Source organism: Setaria italica, chromosome VII, assembly GCF_000263155.2.
Source record: "Setaria italica strain Yugu1 chromosome VII, Setaria_italica_v2.0, whole genome shotgun sequence".
Classification (NCBI taxonomy): domain Eukaryota; kingdom Viridiplantae; phylum Streptophyta; class Magnoliopsida; order Poales; family Poaceae; genus Setaria; species Setaria italica.
Window position 1 is genome coordinate 19,065,644 of NC_028456.1, and position 25,069 is coordinate 19,090,712.

The 25,069-nt window shown below is 48.1% G+C and overlaps 3 protein-coding genes and 1 pseudogene across 9 annotated transcripts in view; 2 read left to right on the forward strand and 2 right to left on the reverse strand.

The window, feature by feature from the left end:
• The first annotated feature begins 5,872 nt into the window (after nucleotides 1–5,872).
• LOC101776963 (acetyl-coenzyme A synthetase, chloroplastic/glyoxysomal) lies at nucleotides 5,873–11,607 on the forward strand. The gene is made up of 18 exons (XM_004975454.3): nucleotides 5,873–6,534; nucleotides 6,908–7,054; nucleotides 7,164–7,319; nucleotides 7,422–7,544; nucleotides 7,628–7,796; nucleotides 8,329–8,411; nucleotides 8,620–8,721; nucleotides 8,799–8,887; nucleotides 8,994–9,084; nucleotides 9,201–9,314; nucleotides 9,642–9,718; nucleotides 9,790–9,868; nucleotides 9,964–10,032; nucleotides 10,112–10,287; nucleotides 10,357–10,413; nucleotides 10,520–10,610; nucleotides 10,713–10,811; nucleotides 10,995–11,607. Exons 1-18 carry the CDS (start codon nucleotides 6,193–6,195, stop codon nucleotides 11,178–11,180), a joined length of 2,250 nt encoding a protein of 749 aa, XP_004975511.1. The 5' UTR covers nucleotides 5,873–6,192; the 3' UTR covers nucleotides 11,181–11,607.
• A 665-nt stretch (nucleotides 11,608–12,272) lies between these two features.
• On the reverse strand, nucleotides 12,273–19,852 carry LOC101777371 (heparan-alpha-glucosaminide N-acetyltransferase). Of its 2 annotated transcripts, XM_012847664.3 has the most exons (13): nucleotides 19,695–19,852; nucleotides 19,338–19,567; nucleotides 14,511–14,648; nucleotides 14,306–14,387; nucleotides 14,133–14,209; nucleotides 13,917–14,023; nucleotides 13,700–13,811; nucleotides 13,473–13,589; nucleotides 13,291–13,382; nucleotides 13,135–13,201; nucleotides 12,960–13,038; nucleotides 12,641–12,876; nucleotides 12,281–12,522 (listed from the first exon to the last, which is right to left on the reverse strand). In XM_012847664.3, exons 2-13 carry the CDS (start codon nucleotides 19,530–19,532, stop codon nucleotides 12,496–12,498), a joined length of 1,329 nt encoding a protein of 442 aa, XP_012703118.1. In that variant the 5' UTR covers nucleotides 19,533–19,567; nucleotides 19,695–19,852; the 3' UTR covers nucleotides 12,281–12,495. The 2 variants fall into 2 exon arrangements, with proteins under 2 accessions (XP_004975514.1, XP_012703118.1); XM_004975457.3 differs by lacking the exon at nucleotides 19,695–19,852 and having other exon boundaries at nucleotides 12,273–12,522; nucleotides 19,338–19,671.
• A 1,821-nt stretch (nucleotides 19,853–21,673) lies between these two features.
• The window catches only part of LOC101778718 (protein MHF2 homolog), a 6,135-nt gene continuing 2,739 nt past the window's right edge, over nucleotides 21,674–25,069 (forward strand). The window contains exons 1-6 of one of the 6 annotated variants that reach the window (XM_022827950.1): nucleotides 21,674–21,799; nucleotides 21,911–21,994; nucleotides 22,095–22,134; nucleotides 24,095–24,148; nucleotides 24,244–24,348; nucleotides 24,645–24,786. In XM_022827950.1, coding sequence (XP_022683685.1) covers nucleotides 21,746–21,799; nucleotides 21,911–21,994; nucleotides 22,095–22,134; nucleotides 24,095–24,148; nucleotides 24,244–24,347 — 336 coding nt within the window. In that variant the 5' untranslated portion in view covers nucleotides 21,674–21,745 and the 3' untranslated portion in view covers nucleotide 24,348; nucleotides 24,645–24,786. Of the gene's footprint in view, nucleotides 21,800–21,910; nucleotides 21,995–22,094; nucleotides 22,135–24,094; nucleotides 24,149–24,243; nucleotides 24,504–24,574; nucleotides 24,787–25,069 lie in introns of those variants that run through there. The other 5 variants (XM_022827951.1, XM_022827949.1, XM_022827948.1 and 2 more) reach the window with 5 other exon arrangements.
• Nucleotides 24,496–25,008, reverse strand: LOC101778318 (annotated as a pseudogene).

Sequence of the window (25,069 nt, forward strand, 5' to 3'; positions counted from 1 at the left end):
CAGCTCCAGAAACATGAGAACTTGGTGGGAATGGTCTATTTTGCCCATGGTGGATGGTTGGTTGTGCTTTAAGCAATTTGAAGTATTTTTTTATTATTTTTCCCGCTGATACAGTATGCTATAGTGCTCGAGTACTGTTCACTTCAGGAAAAAATAAAACAAGTCCAAAATTTAGCATGGCAAGATATAAAATAAGATATTCCATTGAATAATGTTCCAATGACTAAAATGTCCAACCAAATAATGTTCCACCGAATGAAAGGTCCCAACAAATAAGGTACAAAATCAACAATGCCATTACAAACTAGTTCCAAGCAAGAGAAAGTAAGGTGGCTAGCTCATCACGAAAGACATCCATATTTGGGGCGTTGAGTGCAGAAGTTGACCCATCCGACGCCGCTTGTGAAACTGCATATTTGTTATATTTTTCTGGTATTGTAGGAACAAAATTAGGATCACGATCAAACCGAGCAAAGTCTTCATCTTCATATCCATGTTCACGAATGAAATTGTGAAGGATCATGGTGGCCACAATAATCATCTTTTGCTTGTATATGAGATATGGTGGCATCTTATCAAGAATTTGCCACTTCATTTTTAATAATCCAAAAGATCGCTCAATCGCATTGTAGATAGATGAGTGAACAGATTGAACCTTTTCATAGGATTCTTAGGTTCCGTACCTCTATGCCATTCCGTTATATGGTACCTTTCACCCTTGTAAGGAGCGAGGTAGCCAGGACGATTAGGATATCTTGCATCCACAACATAGTATTTGCCTATATTCTATTAAAAATAATATGAGTTATGGATTAATACTACTTGTTAAACACATACGTATTACTTGTTAAATACATACGTATGTTCAAATTAAACACATGTTACCTTGTGGAGGATGTGGGAAAAATTCTTCATCCACTCTGAGTGCATTGTACAGCACACTTGTGTCATGCATAGCTCCAGGCTGCCCCGTGGAAACATAAGTGAAACTCATGTCAAAGTCACATACTGCTGCTAGAACATTTTGAGTGGCTATCCTAGTTTTTCCAATATATCTCACTTGCTCCTCAGGTGAGAAAGTGACACGAATATGACTGCCATCAAGTGCGCCAATGCAATCTTTGAAGTGTGGATATGCACATCTGTCATCTCTTATCCTTTTATGGACAATGGGGAAGTTGCGATTTTTGGGTCTAATGAAATCTTTTGCCATAGCCATCAAAGCATTAAGAACCTCATCAAATTTCCTGCTAATGGTTTCCCTGAATGCTTGAATCTATTTTGAGATCACCTATTAGACTCATTTCCAGCACCTGTGTACAGTAACATAGCAAGCATCTCATATGTGCTCATAAGATTCTAGTCCATACCTCATCAACTATCTTGGTTACTTGCTTTTGAATAACTAGTGTTGTACCTATTCTTGGTTTCTTTAATGGTGAGTTTCTTTTGTTTGCCAAGAGGATGGTAGGAGAAGGAGAAATCTCTTGGGGCTCATATGTTTCATCCCCACCACCAGCATCATTGTCACAATCATCAGAAACATCATGAACCTTATTCACATAAGCATTGTCAACATCCTCTTAAGATGGTGGTATGATGGGGTTAGAACTCATAGGATTCCAATGATCTGATTGATCATTAGTGATGTCACCAAACATAATTTTCAAGTCCTCCTCATTTTGCGATGGTTTTTTCCTAAACTTGCTGCATCTTGGAATATCCTGAAATTCATAAAGAAGGAAACCATTGTTAGTAAAATAATTAAATGATATCAAACTATTGAAGAACAGAAATAAAATAGTCTCAGGACTCACCACCTTTGCCTTCTTCCACCACTCATCATCCATATCAATCACATCTCTACCTCTGTCTCATCCCGTTCCTGTTTGCCTCCTTATTAATTGCTTCCAAGCTGCTAAATCGGGTTTCAACTTATCTCACTTGTTCTCCATTTGCCGCTTGGTTAAACGAATTGCTGTGAAGTTGAAAAATTCATCCTTGACCTCATCATAGCCTACTGAGTCAAAATGGGTGTTCGTCCTGTTCCCTTGCTTAACTTGTTTGGCAAAGAATGAACATATGAGCGTCGTGTTTGCATCATTCCATTCAATTGAATCACCCTGACCAAGATATGACTGTAACATCTTTCAAGTATTTGCACTATTGTTTCTCTAACTCATGTTACCTAATCTAATTATTTCAACAAACAAATGCATCATGAATGAACCATAAACCTACTGCATGATAGTGAGAAAATGCATTACTCTGTCTTGAGCAATTTTTTTTCCTGCCTTCTTCTTGCCTTTGCCTTGTGTAGCACAAGCATTTTTTTCCTGCCTTCTTCTTGCCTTTGCCTTGTGTAGCACAAGCAGCCACATCCTGGCCGCGCTGGCCTGGCTGCCAAGGCCAGCCAGATCCTAGTCGCTAGGCTGGAAGCCAAGCCCGTCCAGATCCTGGCCGCTGGCCTAGCTGCCAAGGTCGGTGCCAAGGGGGCCAAGGCCGCCTCCCTGACCACTATGCCTGCCACCCTGGCCACCACGGCCACGGCCGCCCCTTGGCCCGCCCAACGTGCCACAACCGGCGGCCAGGCCGCCAAGGCTGCCATGGCCTAGGGCACCGCCAAGCCCTTCTTGTTGCGTGCTGAGGTCAAGGCTAGCACGGCCGACCGCAGGAGCCGGCGAATTTAAGGGACTCCAGCCACTAGAAGATGCAGCGAGTAGTCTTTGGACGGCATGGGCGGAGACCAAAATCGATCCGGTTGGAGAAGATGATGAAGAATTGCTGGATTAGGTGGACGAGGGTCGCCACTGCCGTCCATTTTCGCTAGAGATTGGGCTAGCAGCGCCCAAACCGAGCGGCGGCGGTGCTAGGGTTCGCGGGAGGTGGGGGAAGGAGCGGTGGGATGAGGGGGAGGGGGGCGACGGGATGAGGCCGGGTGTTTTTTTCTTTTGTTGAATCGAAACGGTACGTTGTGTAACCAGTCACATGGTGGTTAATTACCCCCCAACTCTACGAGGAGGTCTGAAACTAGGGTTTTTGGAGCACCCATTGAGGTACTCCAAGAAAAACATGAACCTGACCCCTGGCTTCATGTTTTTTCTGGAGCTGGAGTTTGTGGAGCTGGACGTGTTTGGCAGGAAATTTTGTGAAATTGGTGAAGTGGAGCAGTTTTTTGTAGAGTTGAGTGCTGTCAAACACCCCCTAAATAACTTTTATGCCACCAAGCCACTAGCGTACTGTTTGATCTTATATGATTGTAGGTAAGCATGAAATGGATACGATAATCTTTATCCTCCTTTATAGTGCATTTTTTTCTTATAGCAGCAACCATAGTGGTAGACCACTTTGGAGGCACTGCGTGGTTCTGCACTGAAAAAGAAGTTACTAAAAATTTTCGAGCCGGAAAGAAGTGGGCTGCTTGTGTATATGTCCACACCGCCTCACACACTCACCGTCTCTACTGTATGGTGTGGAAATTTATGTGTCCCAGTCTCTCCCTGATTGTTCGTAAACGGCACTGTAGTGGCTTGACCACTGTAATGGATCGATCGACCTGAGTCCGTGTAGATCCGCACATTGACAGTTTAGACGCAGGTGGGCGGCCAGAGATCATGGGTTGGTGTGACCGTGTGGGTTATTTTTGTTCCCAAATCCAGACGCAATCCTCGCCAAATATACGGCGCGTCCCACAAAAAGAGAGCCCAATTCGACAGTGCCAAAAGCGAGATAACGAACAGTGACATGCATGCTTGGAGAACGTGTGCGCGCGCGCGCGCGCGCTTCCTCCTTTTGGACGATGTAGTAGTGTGCTTTGATATTTATCGAGAAGAAGATTAGTATAGTAGCGTATCGTGCAAGTGAAAAGATACTACCATCACGTCACGTACGAGCCACTCAGTTCTGCGGCGACGCCATGGCGGCATGTCGCCATCTTTCATGGTAGCCCTCTTGGGAAATACAGCACGTGATTGATGGTGAAACAACGCTGATCCCAAACCACTTTATTTGGGCCCCCCTCCTACCAGCAGCAAAGACCAAAGAGAGATTGATTTGGTCCAGTACATTATTAATACTGTATAAACGAGCCTGATAACCATATATGGGCTCAGGCCTTTAAGGAGGGCCGAGAAAAATTGGTCGTGCGTCAGGTCCTTCGATGAAATAGGTGGGCCGAACACTGAAATGTCCATGTTATCACGGGCCTAAAAATCTGCAAAGACTGATGGCCTGCCAGGCCCGAACCAAGCAGCCAGCAGCTGAACAGCCCACCATCTTTCGGTTATTTCTAAAACTTCCAACTGAACTGATGGATGCATAGCTGCTGCAAGTGAAATGGAACTAGAAATGAGACACATGAAAAAAAAAGCTACACTTGCTTGGAGTTGTAGGACATAATGCATTTGGAAGATAGTACTCTCCGTCACTTGGAGACTTGCTGGATACTCCATAGGTAATTCATTCTGCCCAACTAACAGAACTTTTTTTTTCGGATGGGTAACTTGCGTGCTCATTACGTGACAACCCCACCGCACCCGCGACCGATCACATTTTCTGCGCCCGGTCACGAAATGGACGGGACCTTCCTATGTTTCTGCGTTGGGGTTGCGGGTAGCTTTAGCTTGTTTCCGTTCTACAGCTTCGAGCTCTCAGGAGCTGGACCCACTCTTGGAACTAACCTTCGGACAGTGGGCAGGGCCCGCTCATCAAAGTCCGCGTCGAAATATCTTGCGCGCGTTCGATCCGATCCGACCAACGGCAAAGATGGCTGCGGGTTTCCGCGACAGGGACCGAGAGGAGATGCGAGCTGAACCGGGAACGTGACCAGAGCGACCCCTCACCGGTTACCGCGCGTGATGGGGTGTTTGGTTCGTGCGATTAAAGTTTAGTCACTGTCATGTTAAATGTTTAGATGCTAATTAGAAGTACTGAATATAGGTTAATTATAAAAATAATTGTATAAATGAAGATTAATTCGCGAGATGAATCTATTAAATCCAATTAGTCAATGATTTGATCATGTGTTGCTACAGTAAATATATGCTGATCATGGATTAATTAGGCTTAATAAATTTGTCCCACGACTTATGCAATTACTACGTTTAGTCCTTTTAATTGGTATAAAAACATCCGACGTGACTTCATGTACCAAACACTTGGCACGTCGCACGAGATACCCCGATCGGATCGCGCATCGCCGTCGGCGGCGGTGTAGCTCGCTCGTTTCGTCGGAGTCGTCGATGTGGGGGCAGAGGTGGGGATTGCGCCGTCACTTTCCACGATTCGCACGTACGTACGCGTGGCCCCAGTGCAGCCGGAGCCGCAGTTTTTCGTCCGCTTGGGGTGTCCCCGGATTAACCGATCCGCGATCACCAGAAACTGTAAGCAAAGTACTAACAAAGGGCAGGTTCCACACTTCCACCCCTGTTTCTTTCAATCCTTCGTCACTACTAGGTGACATACCGTGTTGTTGGTAGCAGCTAGCAACGAGCAGCAGCAGTAAAACTGCAGAGATCAAAGCATCAGGCAGGCCCCCGCTCGCATGGCGCAAGCGTGCACTGCACATGGAGTGGAAACCGGAACGGGAGCAGCACGGAGTTCTTTACCATTTCTGTCCGGGCCTTCTAGACGCGAACCAGGAACGCGCCAAGCCGCCAAGTCTAGTGACGACGAGCCCGACGCAGGAAGCATCGCAAAAAACGACCGGACCGGCCCGCTCAGGAAAAACAACCAGGCGAGTCAGTCAAAGACCGTCCAAATCCCAGCCACACATCCCGGCCCGGCCTCCCGCCGATCTACCCGACTACCCCTCATCATTCCTCGAACCCCCAGCGCGCACCGCACGTATAAACGACCGGGCCCGGCCGGGGCGCGGGCGTCTCCCCTTCCATTCCCGTCACCGGCGACCCTCTAGTAGTCGTAGGCTAGCACTAGCAGCAGGAAGGATACGCTACCGCCGCCGCGGCTCCCAGCGCCACCAGAAAAAAGGCAAGGCGAAGGCGAGACCAACTCGGCTTCTCGCTTTTCCGCCCGCTTGATTTGCCTCCGCCACCAGACGGGCGCGGCCGGATAGCCGAGAGCAACCTGTAAAGTCAGAGGAGAATTGGTCCACGGCCACGGCCGAGCTGCAGCAACCAGCAGGTGGTGAGGTGAGGTGAGCGGAGGCCATCAGGTGCCCGCTCGCCGCGCGTCATGGCCCACCATATATACGCCACCACCAGCGGGTGCGCCCGCCCCGCGATCCCGCCGCTCTTTCCCGCGCCGACGCCGACCCTTCCTCTACCCTCATCTTCGTCTCGGTTGCGGCGACGCCGGGGGAGTCACAGTCCCAGTCCCAGTCCCACTCCCATGGGCGCGACCGGGCACCTGGGTGCGCTGGCGGTGGCCGCCGGCGCCGCTAAGCCGCGGAACGGCGGCAGGCCGTGCGCGGCCGTGCTGGGCGACCCGCTGCCGGCGCTCGACGACGACCCGGGCCTCCTCGTCCACCCCAGCGCCGACTTCGCCGCCCAGGCTCTCGTCTCCTCCACGCAGCAGGTGATCGATCGTACTCCTGCTGACGCGCGCCCTTCCTTACCCTCTCTCTTCCGTTCCGGTTTGTCCCGATCCGTGTTCGAAATGGGTGGCGCGCGCGCGTTCGGCCGCCTGCGCTTTTGCGCCGCTGAGTGTGCGGCTGGTCGTGATCCAGGGGTCTCAGATGACGCAGACAGGGACTAGAAAACAAAGCCGCGTGACTGGGCTCTGGGACCTGCCGACCCGTGTTGTTTTCCCCTCTTATCTGTGTGTGGGTTCGCATTTCATATGGTCCGTGTACATGGATCGAACATTCGGTGTCTGTGAATTTCTGAGTTACTTTTGGTGGTGAATGTGGGGAGTAACTTGGATATTTTTTGCCATGAACTGTGATCAGTACCGGGAGATGTACCAGAGGTCGATCGACGACCCGGCTGGGTTCTGGTCGGAGATTGCGGAGGAGTTCTACTGGAAGCAGAAGTGGAACCCTGATGCAGTTTGCTCTGAGAACCTCGATGTCACCAAGGGGCCGATCAAGATTGAAGTAAGTGGTTGGTTGGTTGGTTGGTTTCAATGGTTGTCTCTACTCTCTAGTGGTGTGAGGGTAAATGGATCTTGATAATGATGGGTTGTTTGTTGCTTGGCACTGGCAGTGGTTCAAAGGGGGGAAGACCAACATATGCTACAATGCGGTGGACCGCAATGTAGAGTCTGGGAACGGGGACAAAATTGCCATGTACTGGGAGGGGAACGAGCCCAGTGATGACGGGAAGCTCACATACTCTGAGCTCTTGGACCAGGTTTGCCAGGTAAATCTTCATTCTCTTCTACTGATACAAATGCATATAGCGTGACAGCGGTATTTACAGAGTCCAGAGGGGCCTAATATGTTCTGGTTTGCTTTGTGGTAGCTGGCGAATTACTTGAAAAGCGTCGGTGTTGGAAAGGGTGATGCCGTGGTGATCTACCTGCCAATGTTGATGGAGCTTCCCATTGCAATGCTTGCATGTGCTCGCATCGGTGCTGTTCATTCGGTAATTGCTATACCATTTTGTGCTGTGATTGCTCTGAATGATCCTGTGTATGCTTGCCTGTTATGATGCTCGATTATGTTCAGGTTGTGTTTGCTGGCTTCTCTGCTGATGCAATAGCACAAAGAATCATTGACTGCAAGCCTAAGGTTGTGATTACCTGCAATGCTGTGAAAAGAGGGCTGAAAGCCATCCCTCTCAAAGATATAGTTGACACTGCTCTGGTTGAAAGTGCAAAGAATGGAGTTGATGTAGGTATGCACTAGAATCTGACTTCTACGAGGATGGGTGTCAGGCCTGTTTGCAAAATTGAGCTTCAATACAATTGCATCTAGTCTACTTTGCTCCTGTTCTGTGTCCATGTGTTGTTTCCTACGGTTCTTAGACTCTAGGAAATTGCAGTGATGAAATATCTCATGGAGTTAGATATTTTAAAGGTTTAGTGCCTTGGCTTTCTTATATTTTTGTGTGAAATTTTTATTTCTACAAAATATATGAAAATTTTGTCCCGGTACCACATTTTTACAAGATCATATTATAAAATGGATAATCTAGAGCTACACGTCAATCAAATTTCATCTTGATTGTAGTTCTTACCTCCTGAATATTTCATCTTGCTTCCTTATTTTTTATATGCCTTGATGTGTTCTGTTGACGCCTTAAGAAAAAGCCCAAACTCCAAAGCAATATTATTCTCTTGATCATCTCACAGCATAAAGTTTGTTTAATGAGTATGTACTGATCTTGTTTGAAGAAATCTAATGTGAAATTTTCTGGTGCTGCGAAGGCATTTGCTTGACATATGAAAATCAGTCAGCACTGAATAAAGTAGACACACGTTGGAAACCAGGGAGAGATGTTTGGTGGCAGGTATGTCGAAGACAAACAAGTTGAATTATATTCGATGTCACATCAGAATTGCTAGGCAGTATGCACAGAACCTCTGGAATTACTGTGTCATCCGGAAATTCTCTTGCCAAACACTTTTGTTTCACGTCATGTCACTAGAACATTTTTGAACGCTTATATCAGTAGAATATGGGTTATTTGATTCTGAATACATGATGATGTCCCTCAGGATGTTGTTCCCAATTTCCCAACTAAATGTGATGTGGAATGGGTTGATGCAGAGGATCCATTGTTTCTTCTGTACACAAGTGGCAGTACAGGAAAGCCAAAGGTAGTCTTAACTCTTAAACTTATAGATTGTTCCTCTACCCCTTTAACCAAACCATTAACATACTATGAACCATACAGGGTGTGTTGCATACAACTGGGGGCTATATGGTCTACTCTGCAACAACATTTAAGCATGCATTTGACTACAAGCCAGCGGACGTATACTGGTAATGTCTTTGTTGGTCTTTGGGCAGAGAAAATATTTATCTGAAGTCATTGGGTCTCTAGTACCTGCCGTTTTCTTACTATTGTTCCTCTGTTTCACTTACTAAGGTGCACTGCGGACTGTGGTTGGATTACTGGACATAGTTATGTGACATATGGTCCTCTGCTGAATGGAGCCACAGTTCTCGTTTTCGAAGGGGTAACTGCAGAACATTTTATAGATGTTGTGCTATTAACTGTAACTCATGGTTTTGGCTTCTTTTGAATTGTTCTATGTCTAATTTTGTCATGTGTTTTCCTGAACATGACTTCTAGGCTCCAAATTACCCTGATCCTGGTCGGTGTTGGGACATTGTTGACAAATATGGAGTGACAATATTTTATACCGCACCAACACTTATACGCTCACTCATGCGTGATGGTACTGAGGTAACACAGCTAGCTGCTTACTACTTGTATTCTCAATTAAATGTTGTAGCTCTTTTTAGTCATCCTAGAATGCCAGGTGTGTTATTCAACCCTACTGTTTATGCTCCAGTTCCTAGATATAAGATCAAAAGGAAACTTCTTAATTTGTGCTGCTGGTAAAGTATCAATTTGATTGCTATTTCCATTGAATGTTAGCATTTTTCTGTGGAGCTTGCATGCATAATAGTACAAAACATATCTTCAGAGTGATATAGTCCAAATAATTTTAATTTCGCTGGTCAACGTTTTCATCCTGTTTAACCTTCTGATTTTCCATTCTATCTATAGTATGTTTCTCGGTACTCTCGCAAATCCCTCCGAGTGCTTGGAAGTGTGGGTGAGCCAATTAATCCAACTGCATGGAGGTTTGTAATCACTGCTAAATCTTAAAATTTCTAGTGCTGAAAAGTCTTACATGCTTTGTTCTTCATTTCAGATGGTTCTATGATGTAATTGGTGACTCACGATGCCCCATATCAGATACTTGGTGGCAAACTGAAACTGGTGGATTCATGGTAAGTGTCTTCATAAATTTTTAAGGATGCTTTTAGAGTTTAATAAGTGTGTGTCATCTTACATATCATATTGAAGTGTAATTATTATGTTTTAGATCACTCCTTTACCTGGCGCTTGGCCTCAAAAACCAGGATCAGCAACATTTCCTTTCTTCGGTGTGCAGGTACACACCATAAACATTAGTTTTCTGAAATAGAAGTTCGTGATCCCCTTATTTTGTAATAACTTTACCTGATTCACAGCCAGTCATTGTTGATGAGAAAGGGCGGGAAATGGAAGGAGAATGCAGTGGATATCTTTGCATAAAGAAGTCATGGCCTGGGGCTTTCCGGACTCTCTATGGAGATCAAGACAGATATGAGACGACATACTTCAAACCGTTTGCTGGATATTATTTCTCGGGTGATGGCTGCAGAAGGTAACTCATCATTATATCTATTGATGCAGTAAATGTGTAAAACCATAACTAATTAAATATGCATGTCAGGGATAAAGATGGCTACCACTGGCTGACTGGAAGAGTTGATGACGTTATCAATGTGAGGTAAATTGAGCCACATGTTTGATTCATTCTGCTTGATGTTGATTCATTTGATGGTTCAAAGAAGTTACCCACATGTGAATATCTCATATTCCTTTGAATATTCTAGTGGACACCGGATTGGGACAGCCGAAGTTGAGTCTGCTCTGGTTTCACATCCAAAATGTGCCGAGGCCGCTGTTGTTGGTATTGACCATGAGGTGAAGTTCAGAGCTTAAAACTTTTTTTCTCCGCAGTGCTCCATATCTGACTCCCCCTCTTTAATCGAACCCGATTCTAAAAAAAATAACTACATGTTGTAGGTTAAAGGGCAGGGGATATATGCTTTTGTGACTTTGGTGGATGGCGTTGCCTACAGTGATGATCTAAGAAAAAGCCTCATTATGACAGTCCGCGGCCAGGTATGAATACTTGAAGATGTCTGTGGTGGCAAATAACCTGTGATTAATAATTACCTTCTCTTTTCTTGATGGAACCTACAATGTGCCTCACTTTAATATTTTTCACTCTTTTCGGGAGCAGATCGAACATTGTCGATTCGAAATTTTCTCCGCAGCATAATCTTTGCACCTTTTCATGTGTAGATTGGCGCATTTGCTGCTCCTGATAAGATCCACTGGGCACCGGGGCTCCCTAAGACACGAAGTGGGAAGATCATGCGAAGAATCCTGCGGAAAATTGCATCCAGGCAACTAGACGAGCTCGGTGATACGAGCACGCTTGCTGACCCTGGTGTTGTTGACCAGCTGATTGCGCTCAGCGATAGCTGACCTTATCGGCCATGGGGGACGGAACAATCACTGCCTGCACTACATGTGTAAATTTCAACTTGTGTGCGGTCAGTCGCTCTATCCATGATTCTCTTGTTTCTTCGGTGTTTTGGAATTGGCAACCAAAGATGGATACTGAAACGACGGGTTTGATGCGGTGAGTCTGCAAATTGCTGGATCAGTCACAAATAGATGCAGTTTGGTAAATAAGGAAATTAATGTAAGTGGAAGTTTTGGTTACATCCGAAAGTAATGTAATGGGACAACCACAAGTCCCATTTTATGGGTGCGCGGCATACAGGAATCTGTCATTGAACACTAAAGCAGGACATGTTTACTGCCTCTGTATGCTGTTCAAAGCATGCAGGCGCCCCATTTTTTGGAACTTCACTAAACCCTGTGAGAATTGAACTGTTCCGTTCGAATTTCTGAAAGTCCGTTGGGGGTAATGGGGGATGTGTTCCAAACAGGAGTACTCTTTGAACATGGAGTGTACGAGCTGGACGAATCAATTAAATTGGCCTCTTCTTGTATTGATCTGCGGACTGCTGGGGGGATTTGCCACATCAGACCGGAGTAGAGCATTTCTGGCGCATGGACGAGCATCGCCGTCCTGTGGACCGTGGTGTCCGTTTACGACGCCGGCGCAATTAGCCCGGGAGCATTGGGCTTATAATACCAGCAGTCCAGCAAGAAGGAATTGTTGTTTGGTCATCAAACTAAAAATCCACTATTATATTTAGTTTGACAAGGTTATTAGATTGAACATAGTAGTAGGCTATTTAGTTTATCTGTTGTCGAGGGAAAAAAAACATTTTCAATCAACTTACCAAAATCATTTAGCGGCAATAAGAGAACCGGCCCATTCTACATTCAGTCAGGGGAAAATTGGGCCTAATGGGCAAACCCAATTCAACCGGGCCTATCTACCGATGGGCTCGTACGAACAAGATATTCTCAGAGAGGCTGGCTGCTAGCAGGCCAGTAGTCAGCCCATCTCCATCTCTTGTATCATCCATCGGTCATCGCTTAGCACGCATTTGGGATTACCACACTTTGTCTACTTCCGCATGGTGACAATCTCCACCGTGATTCGTGTAAGAATCTGTACTACTATATTTTCTTTAATATATCGTGTCGTCAGCATATACACAATGCTTCTTTATCATATACAAGGGCTCACAGAGAGAGGCACTCTGTGCAGCAACAATGATGCACTGGCCATGTAGCAAAACTAGGCCTGAATGCATGTGCTTCTCTATCTCTGTCCGAATAGACTCCTAAATAATCTCTGTATCCGTGTATGGTCACCACCTCATGCCCCAATTCCGACGAACTTCAGCTGCAACACAAGGCCATCAAGCTCGTAAGATAGATGCCGACGAAATCAGGTTCAGACTTCCAGTTGTGTTCACTGAAACGTGGTTGAAGCGAAGGTTACAGCATCCGTCAAAACTTACCAGGTTGTTCTTGGGCTCCTTCCAGTAGAAGCCGTGGATGAAGATGGGCAGGATGTTGCACGCGATGAGGACGTAGATCATCAGTGCGTGCATCCCCATCCACTCCATGGCGACGGTCGGCCGCCGGTAACCGTAGAGGTCGACCAGCGTGTAGATTCCTGCGAAGAGGAGACCGGCGGCGCCGGCGGTGGCCAAGGTGTAGCTCAGGGTGTACAACGGCTTGTTCATATGCATGCCTGAAAAAGATCACGAAGCGGTCAATGCCAATGTTCAGGAACGGGTAGTACAGGGCAGGTTAGTGGTCTCATGGAGTGCTTACCAAAGAAATCCATGGCGAAGCCCAGGACTAGCATACTGAAGGAAGGGATCAACCAGTTCATGATCCTCTCCCTGTGTTTCTGCAAAGCCGATTCAGGAAAGAGAACAAAATTCAGACCTTTTGTTTCATTAGTCAACTGGATGGTATGCTGATATATCGGGAGCAATTACTGTACCTGGAAATGTACAATGACGTGTCCGTACTGGAGCCCGATCAAGCATGTCACAATGGCCATCACGGAACTGGTGAGAGCAGAAAGAGAGGACAGTCAGCTACAGAACTTGAATTGCATTTTCCAAGATGAAGATTTCAAGCAATGACGTTCACTGACCTGAGAAGGCCTTCAGGGTCAAAAGGAGCCTGGCACCAAGAGGGAGCGTCAGGAGGAAGGGGCCCATTTTGTGGTGAATTGATGCTACATTGCTGCCACAGGACAAAAAAGAATAATCAGAAGACTAAATAAATAAAAGATCGAAATCTCCTCAAAAAAATGAGACAGAAAAAGCTATAAACCTTGGATCGCGCGTAAACCGGTCGACCATATAGATGTTCGATGCCTAAGATTTTGCGGTCGATCATGCCAACTGCATTACAACCTGGGCTGGTGTCACCTCTTACTCCGCATTTCACCTAAATTTTTGGAATTTGAAGCCCATCAGTTCACCTCTCAGTGGTAATAATACTGAACAATGTTCAGTGAACACTTCTTAGCATAAGAAAATGTCAGAAGTGGCACTTACCAAGAAGGACTTTTCAGTGGAACCAGGGCCTGATGTCTGATACTCCCAGTCAGGAACATAGGTACCATACAACAGGGCCATGTATGTGATCGCCACAATTGCGCCTACGAACCTGAATGAACAGCAGCATATTACAGTGTTAGAAACATAAGAAACGGATATCAAACGATGCACTTTTCCATAGTCCAAAATGGGAGTACTTTTGGTCAAAACTCACAGTTGGTAGCGGTATCTCTTGAGCAAATCGAATCCATAATCTACATCTTCATCTCCTTTGAGCCAAATTTCACATAGAGCAGTCAGCAGATAAGCTATTGCAATTCTCTGAAGCCAAGAATGCACGACATCAGTTACATACTTACCGAAACACCAATTATACATTGCTAATAGACAAATATACAGCGTATATAACAAAAAGACGCATTTCAGATACCTGCAGTATACCCATGAGCCGTATTTCTTGAAGGTCAACCCCAAAAGTTAGACTACGTACACCATGGAAGAATCCACCTGTGTGGTGTAGCAGCAAATGAGATCGAAACATTTAAGCATTTCATCACAAGTGTACCGTAGTTGACTTGAACAAAAAAATAGCTGCCATAATACCTTGTAGAACAAGACCAAGACAAAAGAGCTTCAGGGCACGGAGCACCGCCTTTTTCGTGGCGTCCAACTTGTCCGGTACTCTCTGTAAAACAAATTAAGGTGACGCGATCATTAGGTTTCAGCGAATCCTAGATGTCACTGTTAGCGGTTTCAGAAACAAAGGGGAAACAAGCTTTGCCATCTCGCTTTTGCCGGCGTGTACTACCTTGTACGCGAGCGCCAGCGCGACTCCGACGATGAAGAGGAAGAAAGGCATGACGAAGTCGGCCACTGTTACGCCATCCCAAGGGGAGTGATTCATGGCCGGAATGAATGCTCCAGCGTCATCGACGATGATCATCAGCTGCAATAAGAGAAGAGACTTTTGATTTTACTTCTGCTTGAATCTAAAACAAGTGTTTTATTTCAATGAAAGTGACAGAGAACCAGTACAACATTATTATTGATAAGTACCAGTGGCTAAAGCAAGCATCTACAAATCTACTTAGAGGCTAAAATATAGTAAATCATCTGGTGAAACTCTAGGCCACATGATTGGTCACGCAAAAATGATCAAACCAGAATATGATTCGACTGTCAATGATTATTTTCCACTACTAAATTCGTGGCTCTTGAATTGCCGCCATATTTTAATATTCAAAACTTGTACGGTTACAAATATCTTGGGAAGCGAAGTAAGGATTATTCGATGAAAAGTGATAACAACTTCACGTTGCATATTCGTTTGAAAAAAGAAAAGGAAAAGAAAGCTCCACGTTACATATGGGGGTGTTGCATCAGATTCCGGCCTCCAAATGCATTTCACCCTCGAAAGGCGAAATATTCTAACCGGGGGAGACGAAAGCGCGCACGTTAGCCGTTACCGTCGGCTACGCACTCAAGCACAAGTGTAGCACCGTGGCAACGGCAACGGCATTGCGTGGTGCGAGTAGCTTAGCACTATCTGCCGCCGCGTGATTCGTGGCAAGCACGACGCACTATTGACCCAAAGAGCCACTCAACGCTGTTGGTGACGCAGATGGCTAATCCTACGAAGGTTTTGCCCTAAAAAAAATTCCTAGAAAGGTTTTTCAGTTGATGACTTCATCTGTGCCGTCCACGCAACTCCATGGCCATTTTGCCAATAATGTCGCGATCGAATAGAAAAACGCCTCCTCTGCTGTCCAAGCATGGCGAGCAACTTAGCCGCAGTAGGTGCAGCGGTGAATCACCAAAGGCGACGGGGACCTAACCTACCGTCCCCCTGGGAGGCTGGGAGATCGCCTAGCTTCTTCTTACTACAAGTACCCTGTCACCTTTCGCGTGGTGGGCAAGGAGTAATCAACCTCACCCCATTGGTCATGCCATGTCGTTCGTTCTCCACGCAATGAACAACTAATGGATATTTTTTCCCTTTTGCCCAACCAAAAAAAATCAAGGTGGTGCTCGATATTTTGAGAGAATTGAAGAGAGCTACGCGTATGGTCTTGGAGATGAGATAGGCTACGGCAGTAGAGCTACAGCGATCACTGTCAGCAAGGTATAGTATGCGCAGACGTACGCGTGTGGTGCTGTGTGCATACTGCATACCAACATGGCTGTCATTTTCGATCCACTAGGCACACACAGGACACAGCCATGCCCCAGCAGATAGAAGCCTGCCATGAACGTCGTCGTTGGGGCGTTGGCATCTGCCGGACCGGGACCAGCTTGCTGCAGGACGGAGGCGCCCCAGGCCGGGGAGCCCCGCCTGACGATCTGCGCCACCCGTGCCCGTCGCTCTGTCATCTGCTCACCCTGTAGCATGGACTCGGGCAATCTGGGAGTGACCACACGTAGACCTAGTAGCCCTGACGTGTTCCAAGATCACGTCTTGGAAAAGTTCTTCTCCCTGGACCCGATCAGTCGTGTTGACGCGACGTCGAAAGGTTGCCCGGCCGATCGCCTTGATTTGTAGTATCAGTGTGGAAGACTTCAATTCAGGCTTATCATCACTTCATCAGTGGATCTCGACTCGATCCGCGCTCTTTTGGCAGGTCATCTTTGTTTCAGGGTGTCGTAGACCACATGAGGATGACCTTTTCCGTGGCGGTAGGAGTCGTCGTCGTCGCTCGTAGAGCTGTGCTGTGTTGCCCTTATTGCCTGACACCGACATTGCTCCCTTGCCCAGCTGCTCCTCCCGGAGTCACGCGTGAATTATGTGAGTGCTGAAGAAGATCGGCGACGAGGTAACGCTACAGCCGCCGCGCCGAAGATGATCGCAAAGGTCACGTCACGGTCGGTCGCTGATGTCGCGCGCGACCTTTAGGATCGGAGACGAGGAGAGAGCTCGGAGCTGGTACGGGTGGAAGGGCAGGACAGCCCGTATCATCATGCCACACGATCTACGCGGCGGAGGACAGTATAGCTCTGTCTGTTGCCGGTGGGTGGGGGCCGGACCGGCGCCCTGCGCCACACACCTGTCTGGCGCCCGAGGCCAGCAATGGAGCAGCAAGATCCTATCTTTCCTCCCCGCTTTCTTTAACCCCGCAAGGGAATTTCAGCGACACCGATCAGGTTTCATGTCATGTGTCGCACACATGAAGCTGCCGGACGGGATCAGAAGGCGTTCCTGAAAGCCTTGGGTCCAGAGGGCGAGAGGTCCCCTGTAGCTCACGCATCCCTGATTCCCGCGTCTCGTGTCGGCCCCCGGCGTCGCGGGCCAAGCAAGAAAGCCTAAAGAAAACGCCGCGGTTACGGCGAGAGAACATGTGGAGCAGGCGCACCCGCCGCCCCGCTTCGCCCCGCCCGGTGGTGCGACAGGTGGAACCGATCCCCTCCGGCTACAAGCCCGGCCCCGCCGCCGCCCGTGGCGTCGGTTTACGCCGATGACGCCGTGCGCCGACCCGTGGAACACAGCACGGAGCTTACTGCTCCTCCCCAACAGCAACACCGCAACCACTACAAGTTTGGCCAAAAGCCAACGCGACCGTGCCTGCCTAGCTTGCTACAGGCTCCTCCTCTTGCGTCCCGTCGCGCGCGGCCGGGTCGGCGCCCGTGCGTGCGCACGCCGGGGGAGAGGGACGCGCCGGCGTTCCCAAGGCTGGCGCGCGCGGGAGCCGAGCGGGGCGCGGGGGCGCGTCCCGTCCCCGTCACATGCATGTCCCATGGGGCTTTGTCCCGACGTGGAGAGGCCATCGGCCGCTCGCCGACGCGACGCGGGGTCACGCACGCATATGCTTTTGGGCGGCGTCCCGGCCGGGCCTGGGAATATTTCGCCCGGCGACCCATGCGGCTGGCCGTGCACGCCGCCACTACGGTTTTCGGTTTCTTTCCCCTGCAGCAGGAGGACTCGTGGCCGCTACCTAACATTCTACTCCAGCGTCTCCAGCTGTTTCTCTGAACACGGCGCCGGCCAGCAGATCTCGCCCAACGACCACGGACTGTTTCTCCTATCCGGCTATGCTATTCGCGACTGGCTAGGCAAGGCAACAAGGACGGGTTCCCATGCTAAGCAATCATAGAATGCACTACATGCAGCAAGCAACTCTGATGTTCCTTGTTACTGTCAATGTGCTATGGTTTCGAGTTTGTGCTGTCCATTTCTGAGGCGGTTTGCTTGCTACTTTTGTACAGAGCTATTATGCCACTGAATTGTGGTATCTCTGGAGTACTTATTTCTAATTGCAAATCCAGCGACATGGTTTTCGTATCTTGGGTGTTTGTGCATGGCCTTAAGCTTATTGAAAAGTCAAAGCTAGCATGAATTCTGTCCTAAAGGGGCACCAAGGAAACAGAGCAGCAGGGGTAGAAAATGATGGCAGAATATTTGCAGCATCTCTTTTCTCTGCTCCTGGTTTTCAACTTTACTTCCCCTCCGCTAATCCGCTCCAAATCTGGCCCTTCGTTCTACCCTAATTTTCTACTCCGTTTTCAGTACGCATCATGTCGCTCACCGTGCGAGCATATTTCTGCTGCTACGGGCTCAATCAATCGCTCAGCTTTGTTGTGTATTCTAAGCTCTGCATCTGAAGTGTACTCCTACATGATACTCTGATTATTCTAGGTGTCAAATATAAGGGGCCGGCGGGGGTACATGCGCTCATCTACTTATCAAGAACTCAAGATCGCATGGACAGGTGAGCTAGAGTTGACAATTTCACCATTTTTCTATCCAGCTAACGCAGGGAAGCTAGGTAAGCAACAGAGACCTTAAGCCACTAAAAAAAAGGTCCAACACTCTGACGCATGAACTCTCGTCCGTGCAGGCGTGCAGCTAGCTCGACTCGCTCGAGTTCAACATCTGAAGAACTTCCGTACGGTGGTGGTAAGCGGGGGGGCCTTTCTTATTGCGAGAATTGCGTGGGCCACACGACCGGGCACCGACGGTTCTAACCCCGTTGGGGTCGGGGCTGGGTGATGCGACAGGAGCAGGCACCCTTGCGAACCCGGCAAGCCGTGCCGGTGATTGTTAATCTCCGTCGGGTCTAAACAACCATATCTCCACAGGCATCAAGATGGTGATCTAATCTTAAGCTTCTGCCTAACGGTAACGTCTAATGGCCGCAGTGGCTATCAATCAACAGAAAAGAAGTGAATAATGGACTGTCAGAGAAACTCAGAGAGTCAGGAGGAAGAAGAGAACAGAGGTGGAGGAGCTACAGAGTACAGGTTCATGGCGGCGCGAGCAGAGCTGGAAGCCGTCGTGTCTATCGATGCAGGCCTCGCTGGCTGGTGATACTCCAATTCCAAAAAAGCTAAAGCTTGTACTGATGGGTTGGTTTAAGCAACCCTGGTTTCTTTTGATTATACCCCCGTTTAAGTACGAACAAAAAGGGAAAAGAGAAAAAAGGAAACTTAACCGCCGGTGATACTGCTACCACCACCATGCATCATGATTGTTCATGAACATGCGTGGTTGGCACCATGAGCATCAAAGGATGGATTTAAAAGCATAAACCCACTCAGCAAGCAATTCGATTTGGTAGTGGATTAAAACGTATAATGAAGTGCGGCAAGAAAAAATATGAAAAATTAAGAGCTCGCAGGCGAGCAGAGGAAAGTAAGTACGTACCAGCACGGTGATCCCTCTGAAGACATCGAGGGAGACGAGCCGCTGCCGCGCCGGCGCCGTCGACGCCGGAGAGGTCCCCGCCGCAGCGCGCTTCGCGGGCCCGCCGCTGCTCTTGGGGAAGCCGCCGCCGCCGGCCTCCAGATCCACCGCGAGGGCGGGCGCGTCGTCGCTGTGGACGAGCTCGTAGCCCCCCATGGCGCCGTGGGACTCGGGCGGCGCCGGTCTCCCTTCTGCATTGCCCGGAGCGGCGCCCATCAGCAACCTCGGGAGGAGGAATAACGCTGCGCCGCGGCCGCGGAAGCGGACAGCAACAAGTGCGTGAACGAGATGCGGCACGGAGGGCGCCCGCCCGCTCACCTGACAGCGTATACGCCAACCACTTGCCCCGCCTCCGATCCTCCCTGTCGACGACTCGGCTAGTGCGCTCGGCCCCACTGCTGCTGCTCGGCGCCTCCGCACCTGTGGTTGCGACGGCAAAGCCTGTGCAGCCTCGGTGGTCGGCGAGGGATTGGCGAGGGGGATGCTATATATATACTATAAGTATATAGCAAGCGTCCTCCTCCGGGCTTGGTCCCTGCCTGCTCCGGCTCGGCTTCGGGCTTCCTCCTGACGGGTCCTCCTGTACCTCCTGCCGCCGTGGGTGGTGGTGGCTGGCTGGGCTGCGATCGCGCGCACGGCACAGACACACGCCTCGCGCCGTGTCTGGGCGCTTCGATCACGTGCCGACCTTGCGTTTCGGCCGATCGATCTCGCCCCGGCCGTTGGATCGGATCCGTCCCAGGCTTTTCGTGGTGCACGCGGTTGCGGTGGCGGTGGTTTGGTTAAAGGACAGGACTCTTGAAGCTGAAGATGGGATCGAAACGGATAGAAAGAGACGGTCTTTTCTGTTCCAGAAAAGAAGAGGAAGAGACGTTCCGACGCTCTGTTGTGCCGAGGCCGGTCCCGTCGTGCTCCCACCGACTCCGTGTCAGTGTTGGAGAGTTGTAGTAGCAGTTTGATCTCAGGCTGCACCCGGTGCTTGCTCGATCTCGTTTGGCAAGGCTGTGGTTATGGTTGAAATGGTTCCAACTATAGCTCCTCCCATAGAGCAGCTTTTCTGGTGGAGCAAAAGTTAAATGGATGTAAGAGATCAAATATCCTACATATCCTTGGCTATATGGATTGTTTGAATAGGTGAATTCAATGTTTAATATTAGTATATAATGTAAGTTCATTAGAAATTAAAAAATAGATTAAAGTATTATTGTTTAAGCAATAATTAGTGTGGCTTTTATGTAATTTATAAAAGTAGGCATACTCTTTTTTTAGATAACTGTAATAATTTTATATGGAATGAAAAAAGATTTACAAGTTTTGTCACATGTTATGTAATCAAACAATAACCATTACTTTTTTTTATTTTTTTACCGTATATTTTCCTTGCTTATTATCTGGACCTTTTCCTCCAGTCTCTTCCCTTAATCCTTTTTTTTTACCGCATCTCTTTCTTCCTTATTCGATCCATCTTTCTTTTCCTGCCGCCTCCTTTCCTCCACGCGACCTCGCCTCCATCGCTCAATCCAGCTTCGCTCCCCGCTGCTCCCCACTCCAGCCCCATGCGCTGCTCGCCGCCTTGCTCCATCCTTGTCCCGTTGCACCGGATCCCCACCAGGCATCACGGAGCATCGGCTCAGCCGCTTGGCGCAAAGCCAATAGGCACGGGGAAGGCAGCGTAGAGCTGGGCGGCGTGCTCGCGCCAACATCGTCGAGGTGGAGCCGCCGGTCCTAGCGCCTGCAAGTGACAATTTCAGGTGTGATTTTTGGCCAACTTGAAGGGCAGTTTGGTACCAATGGGCTGGGTGGGTGGGGAACCGCGAGAAGCTAATTTTTTTCCTTCTCGCGATCCAATTCATTTTGGGTTGCAGCTCTGCGGTGGCTTCAGCAACAAAGCCGTTTGCCATTTTGAGAAGTACTAGTACAACTCCTTGAGAAGCCGGTGGAGATGCCCTCGAGGAGCAGTGCCAAACGGACCTTACCTGCAAATTGTAGCTCGGACAATCATGCCTGGCAATGGTGGGGGCGCATCATCAAAGTACCAAACGGCCACAAGTCGGAAACGGCGCGGGTCGCGAGAGGCCGTACCGCTCGACCAATCGAATCCGGACGAAATGCACAGTTCGGGATCCAATGTTCTGCTCTGTCCATCATCACATCACAGCCTCACAGGCGGCATTTCCGCGGCACGTTCGACATTCACGACCGTATGGGCCTGAAAAGGCCACTCTATGGAGGCCCGTTGCAGAGCTACGTGGCCGTCGTAGCTTATAAGGCCGTCGTAGCTATGTAAGCCCAACTCCTACTCGAGCGCTAGTGGGTCAGTCACCAGTGGAGGCGGCGGTCGAGCAGTCCCAGCGAAGCTGCAAGCCGCCATGGACAAAGATGCGACCGTCGGAAACTCGCGCGCTGCCGAGACATTCGATCCGGTGAGTTCATCTGCCCCTGACCACAACCGAACCTCCCTCCTCCGATTTTTCTTTCCGCTGAAATTCAGGTTCTGCTGGGAGCTGTAACCTATTTTTGGGGGATTTGAGCAGGACCTGATTCACGCCATCTTCAAGCTGGTGTGGAGGCGGCGGGCGGAGAAGGGTGCCGGTGGCAACGAGGACATCGACGTCGAGGTGATTCATGGGTCCAGCCGAAACCTAGGTGTTCAGAAATTTTTCTGGACCGCCCATTTCCCCCTCTTCTACTGACGAGCGTGCTTTTGTTTTCTTGCAGCCTGCTCCGGAGACCTCGAGGAGAAACAGGAGTACAACTGGTAAGTGAGTCTTTTATTTTCCTTTTTCTTTTACTAGTGGCAAGGATTTGTTACATTATGAGGACACTTGTCGAACATTAGGATAAAAGGATGAAATAGCTTGTAGAAAGCATGTGTTGGTCTTTAGTGCAGTCAAATGGCATCTGTTTGCACAGAAACCCATTAGCCAATGTTCCCCAGCCCCCACCTTCTTGCGTAGACTAATAGACTGTTAAGACTACAAAGCAAAATTGGCGCTTAAATTTTTGTTGCCTACATAGGGATGTGCATACATATTATCGCATTAGCAATCAGTAATATGTGTCCACTAGACAAATTCAGTTAAAAGTTCTTTCTGAATCTGTTCTAACCTCTTTTCTTTCTTTCTGTACAGTTTTTTTTAACTCTATTTTAATATATTTAACACAGTAGGGGCCTCCCCTACTGTATTTACCTCCAAAAAAAAAAGGTTCCCAGGTACCATGCTAAAACTGGCTTTTAACTTTGGGATATTTCTGTCTTTGTTATGGCTGTCTTAGTGGCTTAGTTCTGGTAGTAACTTGGGGGTAAGAGTATCATTAAGATAAAAACTTTGGTGAACAGGTGGTTTTCTTAATGAAAACAGTGGGGCTGAATTTCTGTTTTTTCAAGGGATCAAGCATTAGCACTGGAAATGGCTTCTAGTGAATGCATGCCTTAGTCTTTGGTGCAGTCGAATGGCATCAGTGGAAACCCAGCCAGTGGTTCACGACTATCTAATGTGCCCTCTACTCCCCTTACATAAACTTAACGCAAATACTGAGCAAAACAAAATTGGTGCTTAAACTTTTATCTGGCTACATAGAGATGTGCATATTGCACACTCCCTCCATTTCAAAATGTAAGGCGTATTTTGTTTCATTAGGACAACCCTTTGACCAATAATTACTCTATTAGTAAGCAGCTTTTGTGACACAAAATTGATGTTATTAGACTCTTATTGAAAACTGAAAAGTACTTTCTTATGAATATGAGTTTGTATAATATAAATGATATGTTAAGATGTTCAAAGTCTTGTCCCAATGAACCAAAACACGCCGTACATTTTAAAATGGAGGGAGTACCTATTATAGCATTGAGAACAAGTAACATTTGACATTAAAAAAACAGTAATAAATGTCTACCAGATGAAATTTGTGGTTGAAATTATTCAAGGGGGCTGCACAGATCCATTTCTAGCTGGTTTCAGTATAGCAAGGCAGGCACTTAACAGGTTTTATGATATATTCAATGATTACAGATTAGTAGTTATAGCAGTAAACACTTATCTTGGTCACCTAGCACCTAGAAGTTATTTCAGCTTAGCACCTGTTTTCTGTTCAAGTAGATGGCTTCAGTGTTCTGACTTTTGAGTGTAAGCTTTATTGCTAAAGGAGAGATAATATCATCTTATTTGGCAATAACTATATGAAATGGCTAAAACAATTTGATCTTGTTCGTTATGTATTGATCTGAATAATCACACCTACATGCCTCAAGTGTTCGAGGCTGTCTGAGCAAACTAAACTACTGACACGTAAGTTATGTATTGATGCCTCATTAGTGTTTTTTTAATCTTCTGGTTTCTGTCTAGATTGGAACTAGACAGTGAAAGGTTCCCAGGTATGATGTTAAAACCTGCTTTAAACTTTAGATCTTTCCATCTTTGTTATGGCTGATTTAGTGGCTTAGTTCTGGTACTAGCTTGGGATAAGAGTGTCACTAAGACAAAAAAAGAAAATTAAGTGAACAGATGGTTTTCATTATTGAAAAGTCGGACTGGATTTTTTTTTTGTAAGGGATCAAGCATTAGCACTGGAAAGAGCTCGAAAGCTGTATTTGATTCGATTACTTTCGCCCTTATGGTTCAGCTGGACACCACACCATACAGTTGAAAGTAACTTTGCTGCAACCTTATTGTGTATTGCTCATGATATGCTGACATGATGTGTTCACCTGACAGCCAATGCAAGCGCGCTTAAAGTCAGCTGTGAACTTCTGCGCATATTCGTTACAGGTTTGCACCTCTGAAAAATGCTGCGTAACCTCACGCTAGCATGTAGCAGCAGCAATTCCATTTCTGTAATTTTAACTCAGGAATTTCTCGTGCAGAGGCTATTCAACGTTCTGCTTTTATCGCTGAAGCGGAGGACGCTACTGTTATCGAACCCACCCATCTAGAGCGTGTATTGCCGCAACTGCTCTTGGACTTTTGAGGTACCCCCATAGGGCTTTCGAATCCATTTATTCGAGCAGACGTCTGGCATAGAAGGATAGAGATTCCTAATTGACATTAGTGACATGAGTTTTTCAACTTCTGCTACATCCAGTAACTAAGAACATTAAGCAATCGGAACAAACAAGTAAACAGATATGGCAAGCCCAACTTTATTCGACATAAACCTGAAACCATCCTAACTTACCGTTTCTTCGTGTGCCAAAGTTCGTCTTCATTTTATTTCAGAGCCTTTGTGCTAGCCGACTCTGACCACCCGGCACCTACGCTTCAGCAGCTACCGCGATCAGGGGCTCGCGACCCGCGCGCGCCGCGGACGGAGAGCTAGAGAGCTACTAGCAGCTGGGCACGGGCACCTTGCAGGCGGTGAACACCCTCCGCTTGTGTCTGGTGTCGACGAGGCGCTTCAGGTTGGCGTCGTCCTTATACCGGCAAAGGCAGTTGGGCCCGTGGGACTTGAGCCTGGCGCAGCAGGCGGGCGTCGGGGGAACCCTTCCCCGTGAACGCGCTCGCACACGGGCTCAGCTGCATCACGTCGCACGGCGCCAGCGCCGAGAAGTCGGCCGCGGCGCGGCTGGCGAGGAGGCTCACCACCACCGCGACGAGGAGGAAGACGGCCGGCCTCATCCCGACGATCGCAGGGGGGGGTTTTCGCTGGGACTGGGGACTGGGGAGGCCACGAGAAGTCGTCAGGAGCTGCAG